This window comes from Canis aureus, chromosome 25 (assembly GCF_053574225.1).
Source record: "Canis aureus isolate CA01 chromosome 25, VMU_Caureus_v.1.0, whole genome shotgun sequence".
NCBI lineage: Eukaryota > Metazoa > Chordata > Mammalia > Carnivora > Canidae > Canis > Canis aureus.
The window spans coordinates 12,448,215-12,472,889 of NC_135635.1; the positions used below are offsets into that span (position 1 = coordinate 12,448,215).

The 24,675-nt window shown below is 38.0% G+C and overlaps 1 protein-coding gene across 2 annotated transcripts in view; it reads right to left on the reverse strand.

Moving 5' to 3' along the window:
- Positions 1-24,675, reverse strand: part of PDZRN4 (PDZ domain containing ring finger 4) — a 351,649-nt gene that overhangs the window by 107,319 nt on the left and 219,655 nt on the right. The window contains exon 1 of one of the 2 annotated variants that reach the window (XM_077870438.1): positions 24,312-24,581. The exons of the other annotated variant lie outside the window; for it this stretch is intronic. Coding sequence (XP_077726564.1) covers positions 24,312-24,380 — 69 coding nt within the window. The 5' untranslated portion in view covers positions 24,381-24,581. Of the gene's footprint in view, positions 1-24,311; positions 24,582-24,675 lie in introns of those variants that run through there. 2 annotated transcript variants of the gene reach the window in all.

The following is a 24,675-nucleotide window of genomic DNA, read 5'->3' on the forward strand; positions in this document are numbered from 1 at the left end:
TCAGCAGTTGAGAGGCTCCATGTGAGTTTTATAGGTATTCCTGACTTAACAATTTAGTTCCATAAACACTGAATATCTATTTTGTTAAAAGCCCTGTATTAAGCAACTCCGTGGGATAGAAAAATGATATATGAAGTGGCTATTTCCCTCAAGGACCTTGTGGTATAGAAGTTAATTTACTTGTATTTAATCCCGAATACATTTGAAAATCAAGTTTAGAGGCCTACCTCCACTGCTGGTTAGCAGAAAAGACATACATGGCATAGGCATATGAGACTGAAAGTAATCCGTGCTATGGCTAAACCTCAGAAGCACAGTGTGAGGTTAATGTTGAATGTGAACATGAATGACATTTTACTGAACATCTACTGTAGGCAAAATATGCTTCTACGTGATTTGGCCTGGGCAAGTGAAGCAAATATCAAATAGACAGGTCCTGCTCTAAAGGACAAAGAAGACACACATTCAGGTAAAATACAGAGCACCTGTTAAAAGTTCAATAATATGGGCCCAGACAATATTATGGAGTTTTGGAGAAGAATCCATTTATTCTACCTAAGGCTCTGAGAACACATCATGAAGCAGGTGGCATTTAAATTGGGTCTTGAAGGTAAGACAGGGTTTTATAAAGGTAAGGAAATAAGGGAAGGGCCATTTCAATCTCATTCCCTGTTTTTATATGGGTAAAATCTAGCTAACACATATCTATATTAAATGTCCAGTGGGATAAGTGATTACTTGGCAATTAGAGTTGTGGTTGTTGGGAGCCTCCTGTCTGCTCTCTTTAGGGAGGTTGTGCCCATATAGTTCAGTGGCTGCTTTTGTACTACTTGTCTCTGTCCGGCTGGCATATACTGTCTCCCTAGAGCCTGAGGCAAATGACTAGGGTGTCTCCAAAGAACGAGGCTCAGGGAAAGTGTCCACTTTATGACCCGGGAAACAGCAGAACCTTGCCCAGCAGAGAGGAGATGCTCCACAGCTGTGCCTGAGAAGGACCGCCACAGGAGTCGTAGAGAACCCCGAAGATGAAGGGATCAGGCTGGACAATCTGAGACTCCAAAGAACCCTCAAGATCCACTTTGTCGTTCCTCAGTCCAGCAACTTGGACGTGTCTACTCATGCCAGGCAGACACATTCCCATGAACCCGCCCGTCTAGGGTTACATGTGCATTTTACAGCAAGGCATAACTCTCCTCTTTTCTTTCCCACTCAAGAAAGCATAGCAGAATGCAAAAGCAAGGGAGCAGCAGTGCAGCTATTGGATAACATTTCTCCCGCTCCCTTCCTCTTTCTCCACCCCCACTCCCACACCCACATTTATACAATTACTAGTAACATGGTTCTTCAAAATACTAGACAATTTCTACGACACACTTGGATATTTAGAAAATGTATCCAAGAAGGCTTTAAGAAGACTAGTACAGACAGCTTGCTTCCAATTTTTTTCTCAAAATAAAATCCAAGTGAATTCATCTGTGAACAATTTACTTTCTCCAGGCTAGCTTTGTTCAGATTGAACAAGAAAAAAGTTTTGTTTAGGAAATGCCTCTCTATCAAGCTTCATTTCCAGCATATTAAAATTTATGCATTAGAAAGTTTGAAATCAGTTAAATATAAGTTTATTTTCATTCACTGAAAACTTACACCTGCTAAAGACTTTACATTCAACGTGTAACATCATAAAAAAGTAGCAAGTGTACACTTTTACCTATTCCTAATACCTATTTAAAGAGGAGCATATTTGTTCAAGTGAACAAATTGTCAAGGCTGCAGCCAATATATAAATTAAAAGGCAACAGTACAAACATGTGCTAGGCAGGCTATATTTATGGTAGCCTGACAGAAAATGTATAAAGAGGGAAAATTCACCACTCATTCACAAGAGCCTAATGAAGCAGAACTAAGATTTCACGTACACTATCCGTCAGGTTGGGAATAGATACAATTTCTCAATTTCATGCAAAATAGCATTGTTCAAGTCACATCTTTTGGAACAAAGGTCATTTTTCCCGCTTCAGTCAAAACAGTAAAACTGTAATCGTCCAAGAAGTTTTCATTTTTCTTAAGTTAATGTTAATTTAATGGCTATTCTTTTTCCATACCACTGAATGTAGGTAAAACTGAGCTGTGCTGTCTACAGAATCAATCTGGTCCATGCATTATATTGATGTTTATTGCAATGCAAGATGATTTATAGTGTCTAATAAGCATTCACAATTTAGAGCCTTGTTGTTCATAAGAGCTTCTGAAATAACAGAATCTGTTCATAAAGGCTATTAAAAACGTTGCATCTCTTTGGCTATGGAATCTGATTCAGCTTTAGACAGGATGAATAATCCAGCACCAGCTAAATGCTTCTGTACTTAAGTCTGGTAATGGCTAATTGAAAGGTTGCAGCATGTAGGCAGGCTTAAATATGGCCCAGATTTTAGACAAAGGCACGCTTCCAACTTCTGAATGTTCATTTATATTTCCGCAGGCTGCATTACTGTGTTGGCCAAAAGAGGCATATGGAGTTTCAACTACTCTCTAAACTGCACATTTTTAACTTGCCCATGAAAACACATTTTAACATTTGTTACATCAGCCTGGATCATATGCCAGGTGTCAAGCCTCTCCTCTAGAACCTTCTCAAGTTGTTTTGAAATGTTCGTATAAAAGATCAGGCTACAAAAGCTCCAGGATATGCTAAAGAAACAAAAAAGTAATAAATACAAACGAATCACCTTACTTAAACCTGGACTGTACTGTGCTGACATGATTTTGGGTAACCAGATATTTAACACCTTCAAATCAGTGAGCTAAGCTGCCACCATTCGTCTGAATTTTTGACACTTACTATTCTACAAAGCCTTGGAACTCGGGTCCCATGCACAATTCTTCCTTTATTCCTGAACACCTGCTGTTCTGTCTCCTGTGTTTCGATCTTTAGTGCCACTGCCCTCTTCCCAGTTGATCCCATCAGAAACTTTTCTGCCCCCTTTCTCTCTCTAATCTCCTCCATTGGAATCAGTTACTGAATCAAGGAGCTCTGGCCTGGGTCCGTCTCACAGTCCACCCTTTCCAGGGCATTCCTGGCTCCTATTCTCAGTTTTCTTGATTCTTCTGTTAACCTCTGGTCTCCTAACCATTCCCTCCTGTAAGAGCCTCAGGAGGCCCCCGTGAGGCATGCACCATCCACCCTCCTCAACTTTTCAGACTCAGCCAGGCAACTCTGTTTTATGCATTAAAGTTCCATATTTTGTTTGGTGGGGGGGAATGGTTCTACTCCTAAAAACTAGCACGGACGTCATACCTACCTTGCTAATAGTAACTTTCACTAATTTTAGCTAGCCATAGATCTGATCTTGCCATCCCTTTCTCAAAAAACAAAATCATGTGGCAGTTTCTAACCATACATAAAAGAAAACTCACTCTCTTCAAGCTGTCACAGTCTCCCACAACCTGCTCCTCTCTTACTATTTGGTCACCTACTCCTCTTGCCTTCCCCAAAGTCGCTTATGTCCCACCCACACCAGACTCACATACTTTAGATTCCCCAAACTCTGATCCTTCACTTCTCTCTTCATGGCCAGAATGCCACACCCTGATCTGGTTGTGCACTATTCAGCTCACATGGCATGTTCTTTATAGGGTTTTGCTTTTGCTTTTGTGTGTGGTGTGGCTCCCTTAGCTACAATTCCCCTCCTTTTCCTGGTCATCAGTTGCATTATGTCTCACTATCATGACTTATCTTAAAAATGTTTAGCCCCTGGAGGGTACAGGTCCTGTATTATTTACCTCTGGAGCCCCACTATATTAGTAGCCTTGGACCTAGAATGCACTCAAAATCTGTGTGGAATTTAATTGGATGGTCATTATCAAGCACTGGGTTAATTTACTACTCATATTACCAAAAAGTCACTAATACATCCAATTATTTATAAGAGCTACATTTGAACATATGCCATGTTTTTGATATTGGTACAATGAAAATAAGCATTAATGGATAAAGTCTTAGTTCCCTAGGGATTGTGAATATAACCACATGATTCAAAATGCATACACAATAATCCAGCCATTCTATGTATTATAGCTTAAAATGTGTGGTGGGGGGAGAGAAAGAGATTATTCATTGCTCCATGACTTGAAAGGGTTTTTTTTTTTTTTTTTTTTTTATAAAGGTAGAGGAAGTTTATTTGTTTATTTTTTAAAAAATATTTTATTTATTTACTTGAGAGAGAGAGAGGGAGAGAGAGAGAGACAGAAAGAGTGAGCAGGTCGGGGAAGGTGCAGAGAAGGAGAAGCAGACACCCTGCTGAGCAGAGCTTGATTCTAGGGCCTCCAGATTATGACCTGAGCCCAAGGCAGATGCTTAACTGACTGAGCCACCCAGGTGCCTCAATGTAGAGAATGTTTAAATGATTATCTTAGTATTCCCTAAAAATTTTGAAAAAAAAAAAATCTTTAAAATTCAAGCAGCTTTTCCACTATGAAGAAGTTAGTGCTTATTGCACTTCTATTCTGCTTTTAAAAGCATAGTAGCAAAATGCATTTTGGAAAACTGCAGCCAGTACTTTTGAGATGAGCTGCTTTTCTGAAAAATAGTAACTACACTTGTACAACTTGTGCCTAAGTTAAACTTTCATGAAGGATGCAGGATAATTTAATTACATGGTGTTTATGTCATATTCAAATTAATCAATTTCCACACTACTTGGAGTGTCTTCCTTTTGCCTGGAAGTGGACGAGGTGCCATGGGAACAATAGAGATTTAAAAGATAAGGGAAAACAACATTTTTGCCTGTGAATAATTAGACACGGATCCCATAAAGAGAATGAGACAATATACAGTATGTATAATCAGACGCCAAAGGGTTTAGCACAGATAAAGGCTCATCTGTATTCAAGAGAACCAACTCCCCCCCTAGGCTTCTCTCTTTCTGGAATGGGCACCATACTTGGCCACACACCATAGCTCTGCCTGTACTTTGGCCCTCGCATTCAATTAGTATCAAGAAATAATAATTCTTAACTCTTTCTTTAAAATTTCTCCAATTTTTTCTATTTTGGGTCCCACTATCCTACTGTCCTACTGTCTGCAGCGTGCATCTCATCGCTTCTATATACCTTCCTAGTTGTCCTCTCAAATTTGCCTGTGCCCCTCCTGCTCACATGACCCAATGACTGTTCACTGCCTAGTTAATCCAGTCCAAACACCAGCCACCATATTCAAAAGAGCCTTAGCAATGTATCGTATCTGCATTCATTCATTCAATTAATCAACATTTATTTTTTTTACATTTATTCTATGCCAGGCTTTCCCCTAGGCACTAGCAATATTATCATTATTATTTTCTACTGACACATTTATGTTATTAATATGGAATGAATCCAGAAATTGGATCACTTACTGGCTGTGTAATCTTGGGTTATTCTCTTGCCCCTCCAACCTGAGCTGGTTTCATTCTTTACATAATGGGGACATAATTTCTGCCTGTCTTATTTAGATCACAGAATTTATGGGAAACTTAAAGATATAGGGTGGGTTAGAGGTGGCGGGATTTTTAAAACCTTTTGCAATCTCTGAAGTCCTGAAAAGAATTCGGTTAACTAACATAGGGAAGAGAAGCTTGTTCCAACTGAGGTGACTGTGGACAGCTTTCAGGATTCAGTGTTCTCTGAGCTAGGTGGTGGGCCTTGTCATGTATATGGTGGGAAATCTGTCTCTAGAGACTTCTGAGCAAAGAAGCCAGAACAATGTACTATCAGTAGGGTAGAGGATGACTTTAGGTAGAGAGACCAGAAGCAAGGAGACAGGTCAAGAGTGGATAGAAAATGTGGATTCAATAAATCCAGAAGATTGGTAGTAGAGGAAAGGAGGGGTAGAGGTAAAAGAAATATGGCAGGGGAGAGATACCAAGATTTGACAGCTCAGATGTGGTGGCTGGGAGAACAGGATGAGGGGCACAGATGAATAGACAGTGACTCACAACTTAGGATTTGAAGGGAATGCCCAGCTTGTGATCCCCTTACCAGGGAAAAGAGCACATTTATATCCTAAGGGGATGGGTTTACTATTGAATGGTGAGTCTGAGTTGCACATATATTGGGATAAATATTGAATATGTATGAAATTATAATCACATAAAGTATTATTAGAACCAAAATGGACTAATAAGGACTTTGAAGAAATAGTACTTCATAAATATTTCTCAGATTAATGTCTGTGATTTATGGGTGGAATCCTAAGATTGGGGAAAAGTGTGAAAGGAGGTTCAGTATAAAGTGCTTCCCTAATATTATTTTATTATTTTATTTACTTTTGCTTAGTTACAGTTGAAAGGGAACTGTTTTTTTTTTTTTTTCAGAATGCCCCAATTGATTACAATTTTTTGAGATCTAGAAATGCATTTCTTTTGTATTTGGATGAAAATGAATTCATTCTTTATTCCCACTGCTACAGTATAATGACCCAGATTCAAGCTTTCGTGGTAAGTTATAAAACGGCAAAGTTGTTTTTTTTCTATGAAATTTTAGTGCTAAGAATATTTACTGAACACTTATGTAAGGGGGTTCCTTTAGTGTTCCAGTTTCTAAGACTCCTCTTTGTAGACTATTCCACACAATTTGTATTTTTATGCTTGTTTTCTGAACTTATATTTCATTCCAGTTCTTAAGCATTTCATATTTAAACAAAATATGAAAAACCCACAAGGGATTTAATAAATGCTAGCAAAGAATAAAAATGGATATGATTCAGGGAACCTGGGTGGCTTAGTTAGTTAGGTGTCTGCCTTCAGTTCAAGTCATGACCCCAGGATCCTGGATTGAGCCCCACATTGGGCTCCCTGCTCAGCTGGGAGTCGGCTTCTTTCTCTCCCTCTGCCTCTCCCCCAACCCCTCACCCATGCTCTCTTTCTCTCAAATAAATAAATAAAACCTGTAAAAAAATAAAAAAAAATGTATTTGATTCCTTAAGAATTTCTGCACCTGCATTATTCAATACAATAGTCACTAGCCAAATGTGATTATTAAAATTTAAATTAGGTAAAATTAATAAAATCAGAAATTCATTTCCTGAGTTATACTAGCCACATTCCAACCAATCAATGCCCACATGTGGCTAGTCGTTAGTGTACTCAATAACACAGATATAGAATATTTCCATCAACATAGAAATTTCTATTGGATAATGTTAGTCGAGATCATTGTTTACATAAATGAAAGACATGATTGCGGTCTGATTAGCTCTGTTTGCTCCACAGTTGGTCCAACCCTTTGTATAGCACATGATAATTAATATTGCTGAAAATGGAGATCAGCGAGGCCACATCCAATTTGACAGCTGTTTACAGATATACTCCTGTGGTCAAAGTCCCAGAATATCTCCTGACATTCTTGTGACCAAGTCAATACAGAAGAATTTTTTTTTACTTTACTGTCTCTAATGGAACCATATTATTCATAGCATCCAAATTATTCTTTAAAGCTGTGGGCAATCAGATTCTCTCAAGACACTTCCAGCATAACTTATTTTTTATTTGGTAAAATTTATTTCATTTTTAATCTTATTTAAAAAATGTGAGGGACACCTGGATGGCTCGGTGGTTGAGTGGGTGTGAGTTTGGCTCAGGTCGTGATCTTGGGGTCCTGGGATTGAGTCCTGCATCAGTCCCCCTGCAGGGAGCCTGCTTTTCCCTCTGCCTATGTCTCTGCCATTCTCTCTCTGTATCTCTTATGAATAAATAATATCTTTTGAAAAAATGTGAATCTCTCCTATATTTTAAGAAGTAAGACTGTGTCCTCTCACTCAAACACAGGAACATGAGGGGGAATGAGGTATAGGGGCCAAAGCCTGGTAACTGCCAGTGGGCCAGTTTCTCTCTCTCGCCACATTAAATATTGTAATTAAACAAATGTTTTGTGAGCACTGCAGAAATATTTTGCTGTTCTGTAATTTGTTGAACACCAAGATAACATTCAACAGATCCAAGAAAAACCTAAAAAGATTGGGCCTTCCAAAATCTCTATGGTTTTGGCTTCAGTTTATAATAATGGTCAATTTAATTATTGACTATCACAGAACATAAAATGAGCCATTATGATAGCTTATTAGAAGGCAAAAAAAAAAAATCTGACATAGAAGGCCTCTAATCTAATTGATTCTAGTACTGAGAATTCACCAAAATAACTTCTGACTATAAACAATGATAAGGCCATTAAATTCATCTTAAAAAGATCAAACATTTCAGAAGGAGGTTGAATTTTAAAGCACACTGAATAATGGGCTCTTATAAATAGGAGACTCTGTTTAGTAAACCTAGCTAATTAAAGCACTTAATAAATGGGGGAAAATCCACCATTCTAAATCTCTTGTTGGTACTAAAGAATTCTCATTTGCTCTTTCAGAGAAGTAATCAATTGAAGGGCACATTTTTCTTCTCTTTGTTCTTTTCCATCAATTTTAATGGGTACAGAACATCACTCACACAAAATGTAATGGGACAAGAAGATGGATGAGTACATTTGAAGCCACTAGTCACAGGACAGAAAACATCCTGATGAGGTGACCGTGGCAGCACAGAGTTCAACAATATGGCCTGGGCAATATTTAGTAAGTGAAACTATGTTGCTACATGATTTGATATTAGCACTCAGCAAAATCAATCTCCAGACACAATTTATCACATTTCTATAGGTCAGACTTTCAAAGTCACATTCTCAAAATATGCTTCAATGACACTCTTAATTCCAGAAAATGATTTAATCTAGCAACAAAGTGGATAAAGAGGAGAAGAACAATCTAACTTTAAGGAACCTGACCTTGTCTTAAAAGTGATTAAAATTCCTTTGAAGAGGGAGTTTTATTAGAGCCTAGAAATTATGTCCACATATCTTAAGACAAATTGGTGGATGCGGTGGATGCTTGCTGCACGCTGAAATGCCCCCTTCAGGCACTCACTCTCTCCCAGCCCCCTGGGGACATGGGGTGCTGCAGCCCTACAGTTTTTTTTTTTTTTTTCTGTTCTGGGAACTGCGCTCAGCTAAAGCAAATTGCCTTGTGCAAGCTACACCCGCTCCCCATTGGCTATCCAAAGATTTGCCAATATAGGAACACAAAGGCTGGGTGGCTTTGCCTCACTTGAGAACAACTCCCAAGGGCCATCCTAGCTTCCTGCCAGCCCCTGCCATCAGCTGAGGTCTCTGTTAAGATAGTACCACAGGCTTTTCACTTCCACACAGGTGTGGCTAGGGAGGCAACTAACTCTCTCAGCATCTCTTATGTAAATGTCTCTCTTAGAACCTGTTTCCCAGGCTACAAAACCTACCACAGGCTATATATAATCAAAGAGCCATTTTTCTTTGTAGAGAATTAAGATAATTTAAATATTGGCTGAATGAAATAACTATACATATTGAGGTTCACAATTGGTAAGTGACATACTATTACTTTGTTAGGACTGACACAAAAAAATGCTTTTAAATATAGCCTAAAATTTAAAACATTACATTTAATAATTTAAATGCGGTTTGATTCTAGTGGACCTCTATAGAGATATATATATATATCCTCATATAATCCAAAAACTAGTCAAAGTATCAAAGTAGTCAAAGTAATCTAGTGGGCCTCTATAGAGATAGATATATATATCCCCATAAAATCCAAAAACTAGTCAAAGTATATTAATGAACTCAGGAGCTAAGATACTATTTGCTTGGCCTGCCAGTTTTCTTTTTAAGGAATTCAAGGCAACATTAGGCATCATATGACTGCCCATTGGTCCACACTTATGAATACTATGATACTACTAATAAAATGTAAGAAGATATTTCCCTAAGGTCCTGTTAGCCTTTGTCTCATAGGCACCTTGTAAAAGCAATAATTTATAACAGGATATTAAAAAAAAGGAAACTAAACCTATTTGAAAAATATCAACAGAAGATTCGACATCTCAAATTAATAAGTGTTTTTCCCTCTCTCAGGATTTTCTGTGATCTATGAAACAGAGATAATACTGGCCGGAAAGCTGTGAATACTTCAAAGCCATCAAAGCAAACTTCAAAGTGAAGGACCAGTTTTAAAATGATTTTCTGGTTGTTGTGCAAGGTGAGAACCAGATATTTATGGTGGGAAGAAGAGGAAAGCACTGGGGAACCATCGTTAGCATGTTGATAATATTGTTGCTGGGTGCTCTCAATGACACAACAGGCCATGTCCATCAGACACAGACAAAGTGTCAATTGGTCGCAAAATGATAATCCATCAAGATGATCATTTCATGAATGTGATCTTACATGGAAATTACTGGGGAGGCTCTTTATCTCTACCCATTGCTCTAAATGCTTTTATCACTATTGTTTTTAAATAGTTATGAAATCACAATTTCATTTTCTTGAAATCTAGGACTTCAAGGGCTGGAATGACCATATAAAAGATGTGTAAGATCACTTCTTTATATCAATATTTAAGGCAGCCCCGGTGGCTCAGCGGTTTAGCGCCGCCTTCAGCCCAGGGCCTGATCCTGGAGACCCAGGATGGAGTTCCACATCAGGCTCCCTGCATGGAGCCTGCTTCTCCCTCTGCCTGTGTCTCTGCCTGTCTCTCTCTCTGTGTCTCTATGAATAAATAAATAAAATCTTTAAAAACAATGCATCTGTACTTTTTATACATTTGCTAAGGTTATGGATATTTATTGGTGACATTATATTTTGGAAGATAGAAATGGAAAAGACTAAAGTCATCTAGTCTACACGTTCAAGAGGAGATCTTCCTAAGACATTTTGGTCTCGATTTCACATCCTGTGAAATATAATTATATTAAATGGAATATTGTTACTTCTTTTTCTCTCAATTCTGCTAATTACATTAAATGTAATATGGTGCAATTCTGAAAAGCTTCAGAATTTTTCCATAATTTTTACAAACTCCTGAAGGTTGAATGATTGACCCTCAGGTAGAGACACCACTCTTATATATAATTCTTAAATGGCTGTCATAAGAAGGACAGTAACATATGCCCCCTTCTTGCCTCCCTCTTCAAATTACCCTAGAAACTGGATAAGATTCTAACTGACATGGAATGCTGGAGCATTTCTGTCATGGTTCAGGATGAATTTTTATGGGGAGAGGAAATTAATCCTGGGAAAAGAACTTTTTCAAGTTCAAACACTTAACTTCTCCCCTCTCTGAGTTTCCTATCTCCAGAAACCTGTGGGCCACTGAGTTAGATAGTTCCTTGAAAAGCCTCACTGATATTGGGTATATGAGGTGAATTACCTTTACTTTCATTATATTCCTCAATGGCTCTAAGAATATCTTAGCTTTTATAAATAATAATGAATAATGTATAAAGTAAATATGGTTTGTGAATTACTAGGAAAAATATTTTAGTGTATTATTAAATTGTCTTAGGTTTTATTTAGAGCTTAAAGTTTTAAAAATGATTTTTATGTTTTTCTTAGGCTACTCTTTGTTCTATATAACCTTAATAGGGATATCGACACTTGGAGAAATTTTCATCTTAGTGCTAGAGTAATTATGAAACCCAAAGACATCATCATCAGAGAAAATTCAAGCATTTTCCATTATACTTTATAGTCGTCACCTTGAATTCTTTTTATATGAAGGAGGAACATATGTAAAATGAATAGTTTAATAATTTTGCCATACTTTCCTATTTCAGTGATGACTATAAATCATGTAAAACAAGTATGTATTCAGCCATTTTTACATAAAATAGCGAATTCAATTTTACAGCATAGAAGGCAGCAAATTAAGAAACATGACTATTACCAAATCAACAATCAATTCATTTGATCACACAGAACACTGTTTTGCTTTATACAATGTATATATAACATTCCATTTTAAGCACTTTAATTTTCATCTACGTTATAGCAAATTATCACCACTATGACATCTCATGATACTTTGTTCTTCTCTCTCAACTAATATTGCACCTTGCACTATAGCTATTTGGGAATAAGTATATTGCTGAAGCCTGCCAGACAGTAAACACCTTGAGGGTAGAGATTCCACACTATTCAGCTTTTATGTAGTGTTCATCATATTGCCCCAGACACAGAATTCATTTAGTGTTTAGCCATTCATCTTTTATTCAAGAAACATCCCTATGGGCACTGGATTAGATTGAAGACAGGGTTTTTGCCCACCAGAGAGGTTCTGAGACCAATGAAAATCCTAAGCAAGTTAAGAAATAACACCATTTGGTACATGCTATGACAGAGATAAGCACTGGGTACCTTGGGAAGACAAAAGAAGGGGTCTATTCAAGTTCAGGGACTCTGGGAAGATGGGAAAGGTAATACCTGACCTAAGCTTTGAAGAGGGCTACAACTTAAATGAGCTGAAGAACAATGGGGAAATTCTAGGAAACAACAATAGTTAGGTTTTACTGGCTGCTCTGACAGCTGAGAAATGAAAATTCTATCATTATCCATCATGACTGGAGACTTTGAGATAAGAACTTGAAATGCTGGTAATAAAATCTTCAGATTGGTGGAAGGGGTCAAGGAATAGGAGTACAGGAGGGGTGCAGTAAGGACCAATAGTATTTGTTTGTTTTGAGAAAAGCAATGACCAAATTTCCACAGTTCTAAGACACAAAGTTCTCCCCCCATATCTTCTTGTTTCTGAATGTGGGAGGCAGCTTGCAATCAATATGCATATTAAAGGTGGTAGCTTGTCAACCCTGCATGCCCTCAGCTGTTCTTAAATTTAATGATTAGTCTTACAATTAACAATACCTTAAAATAGATGACAACTTCAAAATCCAGAAAATGAAGAACATATAATCTCTTGAATTATCTTGTTTTCAAAGAGAACTCAGTGAATACTGGAGACAATAATAAATTGAGATTTCTTTTTGTGAATGGAATTGCAGCTAAATCCCCACTCCCACACCCCCACCTCACTCATATTCAATTTGCATTAAATACCTGCTCTGAGCCAGGCACTGTAGGATATGATAGAATCATGGAGATGCAGAAAAGCTAAATATAAACCCAGAAGTATTTTACTGTATTTCAAATTGTGAATCACCAGTGAATAAGAGCATTGGAAAGAGTGACTTCCCTTGTCTTGGGTCCAGAGAGCACTTTCCAAAGTAACAAATCCTAATTTGAGTCACTGGGGATTAAGGTTTTTATATGCATAGGGAAGTGCAAAGCATCTAGGCAAAAAGGACATTACATAAAAGGCAAATAGATGGGAAAAGCCACATTGTTTTCACATAAGAAATTATAGTTTGGTTTGGCTAAAATTTGGACTGTTAGGAGAGTATGAGGAGAGAGAGAAGATTGAGAAAGATTTTTCCTGCCAGGAATGGATTTATGGAAAAATGAGGGAAGACTTTCAAGCTCTCAAAAGTGGGAATGACAAGCCACTTTCCCATACTGATGAGCTCTCATAGGTGAGATAATTTGATTTAAGTGGGAAAGAGGTAGTAGGAAGACCTGTTTCTCTTCCTTACAATAAAAAAGGGCATCTCTGTGAACCCTTACAAGAAGAAATATAAGTGGCATCTCTTATTTTCCTTCCTTTCTCTTTCTTTTCCTCCCTCTCTTCCACTTCTTCCTTTGTCAGGTATTTATTGAGTGACTACTCGGGGCTAGGCGCTCAGTATTTATAGATCAGCTTAGTGGATAAATATGGAAAGCTCAAGGGGAGAGATATTTGGTATTTACAACAGAATGAACATGGATTTTGGCATTAGGCAGGTCCTGATTTGAATTCCAGGTCCTTTAGTTGCTGATGATATGAATCTGTCTCTTGATTACTTTGTGCCTCAATTTTCTGATTTGTAAAATGGAGACAATATTACCTATTTCACAAGGTCACTGTTGGACTCATAATCTCAAAAATTATCATTTATGGCATTCCTGTAATGGGTTATGCTCTTTGAATATATGACCTCATTTAAGCCTCAACAATGCACTGCAAGATTAATGCTAATCAATTAAACAAAGACCCAAGGAAATTATTGGGATAGAAGTGGTGTTCTTGCTTGATTCCAAAGCACGTGTTCTTTCTTCTATGCACTGTGCCTCTCCTATGTACCACATTGCGTTTGGTATTTAGCATACACTCATCAAACAGTAACACCCCATGTGCCAACTGAGTAAAATGTTTTCACTATTTTTCATGTTGTCTTAACACTGAGATTCAGTTGCATGGGCAAAACCAAGTTCAAACATTATAAATATGAGTCACTAAGGAAACACGGAGCATACTTAGGGAAAGAATAGCAAAATCTATCCACTGTGCATCAACTCAACAAGGCTGTGCTCTTTTTGTTTTTTAATTATATTGATATATATTTATAAAAACATTTAAAAACCATATATGAGCTTTTAAATTAACATATTCAATAACAAGCCTCAGGAGTTATGCAAATTTTTAAGTCACATTGAGTGTAAACAATATTTCTAGATATCTATAAACAACTATGTTATATAATACATGCAATTTCTAATTGAGGTATAGTTGACATGTACAATGCTACATTAATTTGAAGGTGTACAAATTAATGATTTCACAAGTCTATGCTTTATGCTATGCTCACAGCAAACATAGCCACCATTAGTCACCAACAACACCATCGACCATATTCCTGTACCTTTGATACTTAGGACTTATTCATTCCATAAGCAGAAGCCTACAGATCTCCCACTCTCCTTCACTCATTTTGCCCATCCCCCACCCACATCCCTGACAAATTAGCAACCATCAGTTTGTTTTCTGTATTTATTTGTCTGTTTCTGCTTTTCGTTTATTTTTTTAAATTCCACACTGTAAGTGAAATCATGGCTGCGCTCTATTAAATAAAATGACAAGCAAACAATACTTACACATATTCTGTTATTTAAGTTGACTTCAGATATTCTATTTGATAATATCCTTAGGGTATATAATGCCCTTCAGTGAGGATGGCACCAAGTCCACTCATTTTTGTTTGGAGATTGAGACACTCAACTATCCTCATCCCATATGCTGCTTTAGCCAGGCTGTTCTTTCCATTTTCCCCTAAATATGTCTGATTAGTCACATTCTATGACTTTGCTTTTACAACGCATCCTGGACATCAAACATACTACCTTTGACTGAATAAGTATATGATAATTATGCTGAATTTGAAGATGAACTTTGACTTCTAACCTAGGCCATTCAAAATAAGAATTACTGTTAAGCTGTTTCATGAAGACTCTTAGATTATCTTTACCTACACAGAACTGTCCTTTCTCTGCAATGTCCACGGTGCTAGGGTCATAAATTTCCATATTTGTTTTCTAATTGCTTCATGATAATACATCTTGAAGACTGGCTTCTTATGCTTCTTTTGTCTCCTCTCATGCTATCTGGCAGTCTTGAGCACAAAGCAGGTCCAAAGTAATTACTTGTGGTTATTCAATGAGAAATTTTCTTTCCCAAACTTTCCTTTGCTTTAAAAAAATTAATATCTGAATTTTACCATGATTCAATTATGGGAAAAAATTACTATCACTGATTACAATAGTGGTCTTTCATCTGTAGATTTATTAGTTTTAAAACAACAGTAGGTATTTTAGAAATTCTCTTTGTTTACACACCTTGAAAGAGTTGTTTTGTTTTAATAAAGGTACCTGAAGCAGATGCTTAAGAGGCTTGGAAGTGAAGTGAGAAGTTAGTTCAGAAAAATCTAATTTCCACTGAGATGAAAGCAAGTTTCTAAAAAAAATTTCCTACAGTATTTCTAAAAAGCTACATAAAATAGGTTTGTGTGCGCACGTGCGTTCGTGCATGCGTGTGTGTGTGTGTGTGTGTAGGAATGCTTCACTAGGACCCAAACAACCATAAAGCAAGATTTACAGCTTGTTACAGAATAGCACAAATTAGCAATTAGATGTTATATGTTGAAACACAGGAGAATATGGGGCTGCTACCTTTTAAGCTTTTTGTTGAAGGAAACAATGAACTTTTCATAATAACCCTTTTAAAGCCGTTATTCCACATTGAGATTGATAGAAGTAAGAAAGAAGAAATGAATACAGCTGGAAGGGAGATGGAGATGGGACAGGTTATATTGATGACTTTGGAAATGTTGCATTTAGATATGAAAATCACAGCTGCACTCGAATTATCTAGACTTCTAAGTCTGAAGACAAAATTACTACCCTATGATACCTAAATCCTTATGAGCCACAAGAAGGCATTTATTAAGAGTAACACCTAAAATTCTTATAAATGTCTGCCCTAGGGTGGATAATGGGAGAAAACAGTGTCTACAAAAGACTAGATTTTTATTTTTATTTATTTATTTTTTTTTTAAATTTTATTTATTTATGATAGTCACAGAGAGAGAGAGAGAGAGGCAGAGACACAGGCAGAGGGAGAAGCAGGCTCCATGCACCGGGAGCCCGACGTGGGATTCGATCCCGGGTCTCCAGGATCGCGCCCTGGGCCAAAGGCAGGCGCCAAACCGCTGCGCCACCCAGGGATCCCTATTTTTATTTTTAAAAGACTAGATTTTTGAGGCAGATTCTGTTCTGGATACCCTGCTCACCTTTTCTCCACAAAACATAAATGTTTCCAAGACAGGGATCCTTCCCAGAACCACAACCACTTCTTGAGTACCTAGGGATTTATTTTTTGTGCCTTCCTTAATATTTAACAAGATTAATTGAATATCTATTAAATGACTTGTGAAAATTCAATATATGAAAATTCACTTATATAAAATGAATGTACCAGACAGTGACTGGTTGTCATGGAAGGATTTTTCACTATCAATCTTCAGAAACAGTTCCTCTTGTAAAGTTCAGGAACCACTGTTTGCTGAAGATATGTGGTTTGCTTGTTACTATCTAACATGATTGGAAGTGAATAACAAGTGTGCATATGTTAAGTAATTATGTAAATAAGATAATGTATTTTAGAATTTTCAACAAAAATAGGTATTAAAGAATTTGTTAATCAGATTATCCTACGTTGTAACTAGCAAAGTGAGTTGAAGAATCAAATATCTCAGCCTACCTATTAGCTATGTTTTCAGCAACATGTGCCCTGGCATATAAAACATAGAGTCAGTGAAAATATTTTTCTACAGCATTTCATCTAAATATAAAGATAGGCAATTAGAAGATGGTTGACCTTTTCCTAGGTCTAGACAATTCAATAAGTGGTGAGAATATAGAGAAATTAAATGTAGACATTTTAATATATGATATTCTGATCCTTCCAGTAGGGAAAGGCACTTCCTTACTAAAATTGCCTACATTAATTATAATCACTAAAACTATTTACTATAATAGGCCTTTAATACATTGAAAACACTCTAACATCTAAGGTTTTCTTTAAAAGTCTTGGATAAGGGAGAGTCTAGCTAACTGCACATGTTTTATTTCTTAATCACTAGATTATCACTACTATCTGAATAACATCGCTTAGTATGTGAAATCAATTGATCTTACTTTTGAAAGTAAGAGTGAAGATGACTTCTATTTTTAACATTCACAATTTTAAGTAATTTTATATATATTTTAAAAAGGCTAAGAAAATCTATACTCCAATGTTAGCAGTGATGCCTTTTTTCATCATCTGCCTCATCCAGAGAAACTTCTTGAGGGTACAGTAGAACTCTTCTTTGAAAGAAGAGTTGGATTTTGTCCACGTTTCTGTCCTGCAATGGTCTGTAACCAGCATCACTGACCTCTGTCCAGGTTAGGTTCTCCAGGAAGCCAGCTCTGAGATAGGAGCTTAGATGGCGTGAGATGCTATACACCTGCATTGGTTTGTCACTGGAGAGGAGCTTTCTGCGAGGGAAGAAATTTGGGTGAGAAGCTCTCTGGAGCTACGACAATCCTGAAGGGGCTGATAGTTGAAGATTTTCATTGACAGCACTCTGAGCAGCTAGAGTAACAAGCACTTCCTGAAGAGGGACCTGGGTAGCACATGACGGGTTTTCAAATCCCAAGAGGCAGCAGTTCGCATGCACTCTCATGTGTTTGGCCACAGGGCCTGCTCCCTTCTAGAACTCTCTCCTCTTGGCTTCTCCCACAACTTTCTGCTCAGTCCTCTTCTCGCTCTACAACAATTTCACTTTTTCTCCTTTCCTTCTCCCTTTCCTGTTTCTCAATATTGTGTCCTTGGCTCACAACATTCCTCACTTTTTAGTTTTGCTCTTGACTTTTTACATCCTTCTGAGTCATCTCATGCAACACACATGTATGTGCCAAGTTTTTGTTTTGCACATTTGCTGTATGCCAGACATTGCACAGATATCCGGTAAAGGAACACAACAGTCTCCTCTTCTCTCCCTTTCCCAGGACTCTCTTCTCTTTTGTCTTCTCTAGGTAAATTTTGCTATACCTACCCAGTCTCACAAGCCAGAAAGTTACTGAAATTTCCCTCCTCACGGTCTCAATTTTTTCCTCCCTTTTACATTCTTTCTATCACTAACTCACATCTGCAACAGCCTTCACATTGGTCTCCTTTATAGTCTTGCTGTAAAGCACCATTCTCAACTCAAGTTCAACTGCCCCCAGACAACACACCACGACCAAATCCACATGATTACCTATTATTGGAATGATCTCTCCTTTAACAACAAAAACAAATAGAAAATCTACTCTCGGGATCTCTGGGTGGCGCAGCGGTTTGGCGCCTGCCTTTGGCCCAGGGCGCGATCCTGGAGACCCGGGATCGAATCCCACGTCGGGCTCCCGGTACATGGAGCCTGCTTCTCCCCCTGCCTGTGTCTCTGCCTCTGTCTCTCTCTCTCTCTGTGACTATCATAAATAAATAAAAATTTAAAAAAATTAAAAAAAAATCTACTCTCTAGGGCTTTGGTCTTATCCTTGGAGCCTGCCTCTTGTTTAAGGTTCTAGTAACACAGAGTGTAATCCTTCTACGCCAAGTCCATTCACCCCTATCACCTGTTTGCCACCTTCTTTACCCTTCCATCTTTTGGGTTCCCTTTCCTTTTCTTCCCCAACTTCTCAAGCGCCCAACATGTCAAGCACCTCTGCCCTCCTACAGCAGTCTGGCAACATCTCTGTTGATTCAGTACTTCACTTATCACATCACATGAAAATTCTCTACTTTTGAGTCTTTCCTCTGCTACAGAGAGTGCATTTCTCAAAAGCAAGGAGTGTCAATTTGTCTCTGCATTCCATGACAAAGATCAGGATTGGCACATATCAGGCAATCAGAGCTTACTGAAAGTTTATTGAACTGAACTGTGTGTCTAGAGTTTCAGGCACGTGCTAGGTGGCTGACAAAAGCAAGATGTTATTGTGATGTGTCCTCATTTGTTCTTCTGATTGTATGGAATAGACACCCATTCAAATAAATAAAACATGGATTTGTTAAAGGAATGTATTAGAACTGGAAAAATGAAGCCATTCTGAGGACCTATTTATTCTTTATTCTTCTCTCTCTCATGATCCATGTGCTTTATTTCTCACATGTCTAATTCTCTTGTAGATCTGAGCCTCACAGACCCCAAGCTCCACAACCTGCTTACAGCCTCCTCTCTCTGCAATCCTTCCAGCCCAATCCCATTACTGATGCTTGTTTCCCAGTATAAATTTCTGAGACTGAAACAACCTAATGGAATCCTCAACCTCATGCACCAGGTGACTGGCCTGGGTTTAACTCGCTGTTAGACATGGGGTGGAGACGAAGGCTGAATTAGATATAGTCCTTCACCAGAAGCTATGATTGGGGTAGTTTACTCTAAAGAGGCTGTGGAGGTGAAAAATATGGTGGCTGACCCCAGTGAGCATCTGCTGGCAGAAGGAGGTCAAAGGACAGACAAGTACCTGACCTGCCTTCAAGGAACTCACAATCTAGTCATAAGGAATTGGTTTTAATACTAGATGAATGAACATAAGAAAGGAACCCTAAGAAAAGGCAAAATGTTATAAGAGTTCTAAGGTGGAAAGATACACATTCAAAAAAAATCAATTAATTGCAAACAGCTCCTGGCCTGAAGAGACATTTGAGCCAAAGGGGCAGAGTTTGTATAACTAGTGATGGAAGAAAATAGTGGCTATAAGGGGAGTGGCATAGAAACTGAAGAAAAAGAACTGAGAAGGATCCAAGCTGAAAAGATGACTCAAAGAGAAAGCGAAAAGACTGGTCTGGGGGTATTATAAATTGCATTATGGGAAGACCAGGTAGAGAGAAAGATGGAATGGAACCTCGGGTAGGCTCAAGGGGTATTTGAATATACTGGAATAAAAAGTTCTACTTTGGGAGCCACTGGGTACTTTCTAGGGATATTATTCCAGCAATAGCAGTGAGAGTGGACTAGCATACTGACAAATTCTAAGTGGGAAAGTTCTTACCATGATATTAGGGAGAGTCAATAGAAAGGACTATGATTATGGGAAGGCTGGATTTGATGCTGGGGAATGTGCAAAAGTAAAATAACCAGAAAGTCACTGTGTAGATAAAGGAGACGGAAATAACCATTTTAATTTAGTGATTTTGTGTTTTATTGATCACAAGGACAGTGAGACCTCCACTAGTGCTATGGTATGTGGGGAAAGGATGATGTTTGGGAAAAGAAGTTAAGACCTTCTGAGTTGTGTTTACATGGCATGTGACAAAAGACATTTCTGAGGAATACAGGGCAGTAACTAGAAAAGAGAGACTGAGTGAGATTTAGGATACTCAGTGAAGGGTTAAGGGGACTTTAACATATTCAAAAATTATGGGAAGTGGTCCTGTAAGTCCTTATTGGATTGTTTTGGTGAAGATGAAATAAGATAATGCTTAGGGCAAGAGTGCTTAGCAGAGTGCAGAGAATATCATAAATGCTCACTATCAGCCACTTGTCAATGTTGTCATTATTGTTACTTTCCACACCGGGGGCGGGGGGAGGGTGTGTTTCAGTTCATGTTGTTAATTCATGGATGTGGGCTGTGGGGAGGCCTTTGAAGAGCCAATGAGTAAGCCAACTGGGTATCACGCAACAGTACCCACGTGGAAGGACACAGCCTGGATAGCTAGCACTATTCTACAGTGGTTTTGCCAAGACCGAAGGCAATTTCCTTTCTCAAATTTGGCAAGTGAGTACGAGGAGAATCCTGCATACCACATTAGAAGATCTTAATGGAATCTTATAAAAATCAGCGCAAACAGCAATATGCGCTTTAAATATTTGTCCCTGTTTTGAACGGGTCACTCAACACCAATTAACACCCCACTGATAATTTCTATTATCAAAGAGTTACATTTGATTTATGTATGAAAAATCAAGGTAAGAAGTCAATAGATTTAGGTATTATCCTACAATCTCACGCAGAAATAAATCCATCATGAGCTCAGAAATGACTGATAAGCGGTTGAAGCTCTCTTGGTCCAGGAGCGCTGTTTAATCAGATTAATATGAAACAGGTAATTTGGTTCATGTCCATGGAAGGGCATTTTTTATTAATTCTTTAGAGGTTAATAAATAACCTATTTTGAAAAAAATAAATCACTGCAGGTAACAATTATGTCCCAAGCACATATAAAAGTTGATAGATGCATGAAAACTCCGTGGTGTGATGACTGGATCTACCCAAACCCTAGATTCTTCCCATTTGTGTTCATACTAGAGTCTGATTGGCCCAATCCAGCCGAAAATAATTTTCTTGAAACAACATTCCCACCCTTCTGCCAATTGAAAGTCTTAGATCCTCTAGGAGCAAAAAATATCAACAAAATACAAACTTGACCTCATTTCACACCTAAGCACAGCATTGTGATCATTTCTCTAGACTCCTCAGTGAGCACATTTGCTTGTGTTTACCACAGTTATAAACCTGAAACTATTCTATGTGGCCCATATTATCAGGTCACTAAATATTGAAAGAAAATGTGAAAAAGTGCAATCTCATAATGATTCCACTGCTGAGAACCACATAATCTGCTCGTAGCCATGTGTTTGGGATGCACTGCTAATCTTAAATTTTCACATGCCCTGCCAAACTTTAATTTGCCTTAGCCTTATCGAAATAAGAACAAAAGAAACAAAAAGATAGGTGACCTGAGAATTACAAGTCTATAAATAAATATGACTTGGAGAGTCAGGTGTTAATGTGTATGTGTGAGCTAATTTGTTTTAATATACCAGCTAGAAATACTCAGGCTTCCAATCCCAAGTCACTTTTGTAAATAGTAACCCCTCTTTTGGGGGCAGCCATGTGCCCTCCTGAACACCTGGTTAAGAACATGCTCACTTTGATGTGTGCTCCGAGCTGCCTCTCCTCCAAATAAAAATAGAAACTAGTTTGCAGCACCACACGGGGCTCCAGTGTATTATATGAGCCTATCACTGGTTTCCTTTGATATCTTATCTATTCCATTAACTCAATAAAATAGAACGCAAAGCTGGGGACAAACTGTGGGAGGGCTCCCCCTGGAAAACACAGGCAAGACCTTTAAGCTGGGGTTTTAACTTATCTAATAAAAGCCAGTTAAATGGAAGCTAATACTTCATTTTTCACCTCCTTTATTAAAGATCGTAAGTACTGCAACTCAGGAGTTGAGAAAATAAAATAAATGTATGGAGAAGTATAGGTAGAGGCAATAAAGAGTACAGCTTATCTATTTTCTCAAGATTTAGGAAGCACTTAAAGGCAAAACTCACAGACAAGCATTTTAAAAATCCACAACAAAGACTCTTGCTCCTTAACAAATACAGAAGTCCTTCCTGGATGCAGCGACCCTGCCTGATTTCTTAGCAGAATGTAAACAGCTTAACCTAGGCATAATCAGGGAGGATGCCCCCTACCACTTCCTCCATATTATACTTTTATATCAATTTAGTCATTCACAGGAAAAAAAAAAAAACAGATTGATTAATCCACTCCTCTGCTCTTCTACCCCCCCCCTCAAGAAAATCAACACTAGAACTCAAACTCCAACAAACCAAACTAAAGGAAAGTGTTCCACCTAGAGACTGTTTTCATGAGTCAAAGCGGATGAGAGCTTATTTAGGAAATGAAAATTATTTTAGCCTATCCTTGCAAGTTTGTAGCAAAAAAAAAAAAAAATTAAGCAAAAGGTATTGCCCCTAGTGTAATGAACAATGTTAATCTTCTTTTTCCTCTCTATGGTGATAAAGGAGTCATTTTTATATTTAATTAATGCAGAGGATCATTTTGGAAACTGGCTAATGAGCCTCTGATCACATTACCATGAAAATGTGCATTAACATTGCAACTGAGGAGGCTGTTTCATGTGTAGCAAATCCACTTTGTAATTAGCCCACTGTGAAATGAATCACGTCAGGGGGAAATCTGAAGGAACCAGTAGGCAGTGGGCACTTGGCTACTGCTGTGCCCACAGACCACCAACATCCCAAACATTGTCTTTCATCAGCAATATTGTCTCAAAACAAAAGTGGCAGTGTGTCACATCTGGGACAAACTGGAAAAAGGAAGGAATAAACTTTATTTTGCCACACCACAAATTTGGACTTGAACATACACCCCAGGGAAACCTGCTTAAATAAAATGGGTGAATTAATAGAATTCTGTGAAAACTATAGAATTCTGTGAAAACTATGAAGGCTAGGGATACAGTCTTTCTTATTTTTATTCTGAAAAGCCCACAGATCTACATTAAAGGACACCTGGATTTTCACACTTTTCCCTAAGACCCACACAGATACTGTAATAAGCTCCTGAAATTAATTTCTAGTACCAAAAAGCCAAAAAAAAAAAAATAGAGAGAGAGAAAGGATCTAAGAACAGGTGATAAGAAAATCCCTTTATCTCCTTTTTAAGACAAGACATATATATATATATTTTTTTTTTTTCTCATGTAATACAAATATACCAAGTCCTGCTCTTAAATCAAAGCAAAAATTCCCGATTAATCAAATAATTCCTCTGGCTGGCAAGATCTGGCAAGAAACTTTTCCTGTCTATTCAAAATAACTGAGATCACAGACCTATTAAAGCCCAATATTAATGTAGCAATGATACATTTGATTTTCAAATGTCAACACTATTCCAAGATGAAGGAGGTGTCTCAAAATATTACAATGTTACTCCTTTTACTTGACTGACATCTTGGCAGTAGATACAAAAAAATGTTAAAAAGAATCCCACAGGAAGTCATCTGAAGGGGGAGTGGCAAGGAAGCTGAAAACTGCCACCCCAAACCCAAATAAAAAAGCCCCCAGCCAGCAAGTCTGCCCTCAATGCTGAAATCTGCTGAAAGCAAAAAAAATAAAAAATAAAAAAATAAAGCTAGCCACAATTCATTTACCATCTTTCAGACAAACACAAAGCCTGGCTGTTTAGCTGCTGGTATCAGACCCTGCACTCACCTGGGAAACTTCATACAGCAGTTTGTAGTGTTCCTCTCTTTTCTGAAAAGTGCACAAATTGCAGCCCATTCTAAGCAGCAGAGAGAGAGAGCAAATCTTCTAATTTCCCCAGAACTGAAAGGCAAGTGAACTGCAAGGGAATCACCCTCCAGACTTGACTACTGTTTTTCATCAGTCACTTCAGTCCAGAAACACAGACAAACCGCTGTTAGCTGGAAGCACAAGCCAGGGTGGTGTGTAGCAGCATGCTCTTCTTCGCTTCCCCTAAGTATCTTGCACTCACCGCTACACACACAGAGTTTCCAGTCAGTTCATGGCAACACTCCCCCTGTCTCCGCATCAGTGCACATGACTACACAGATTC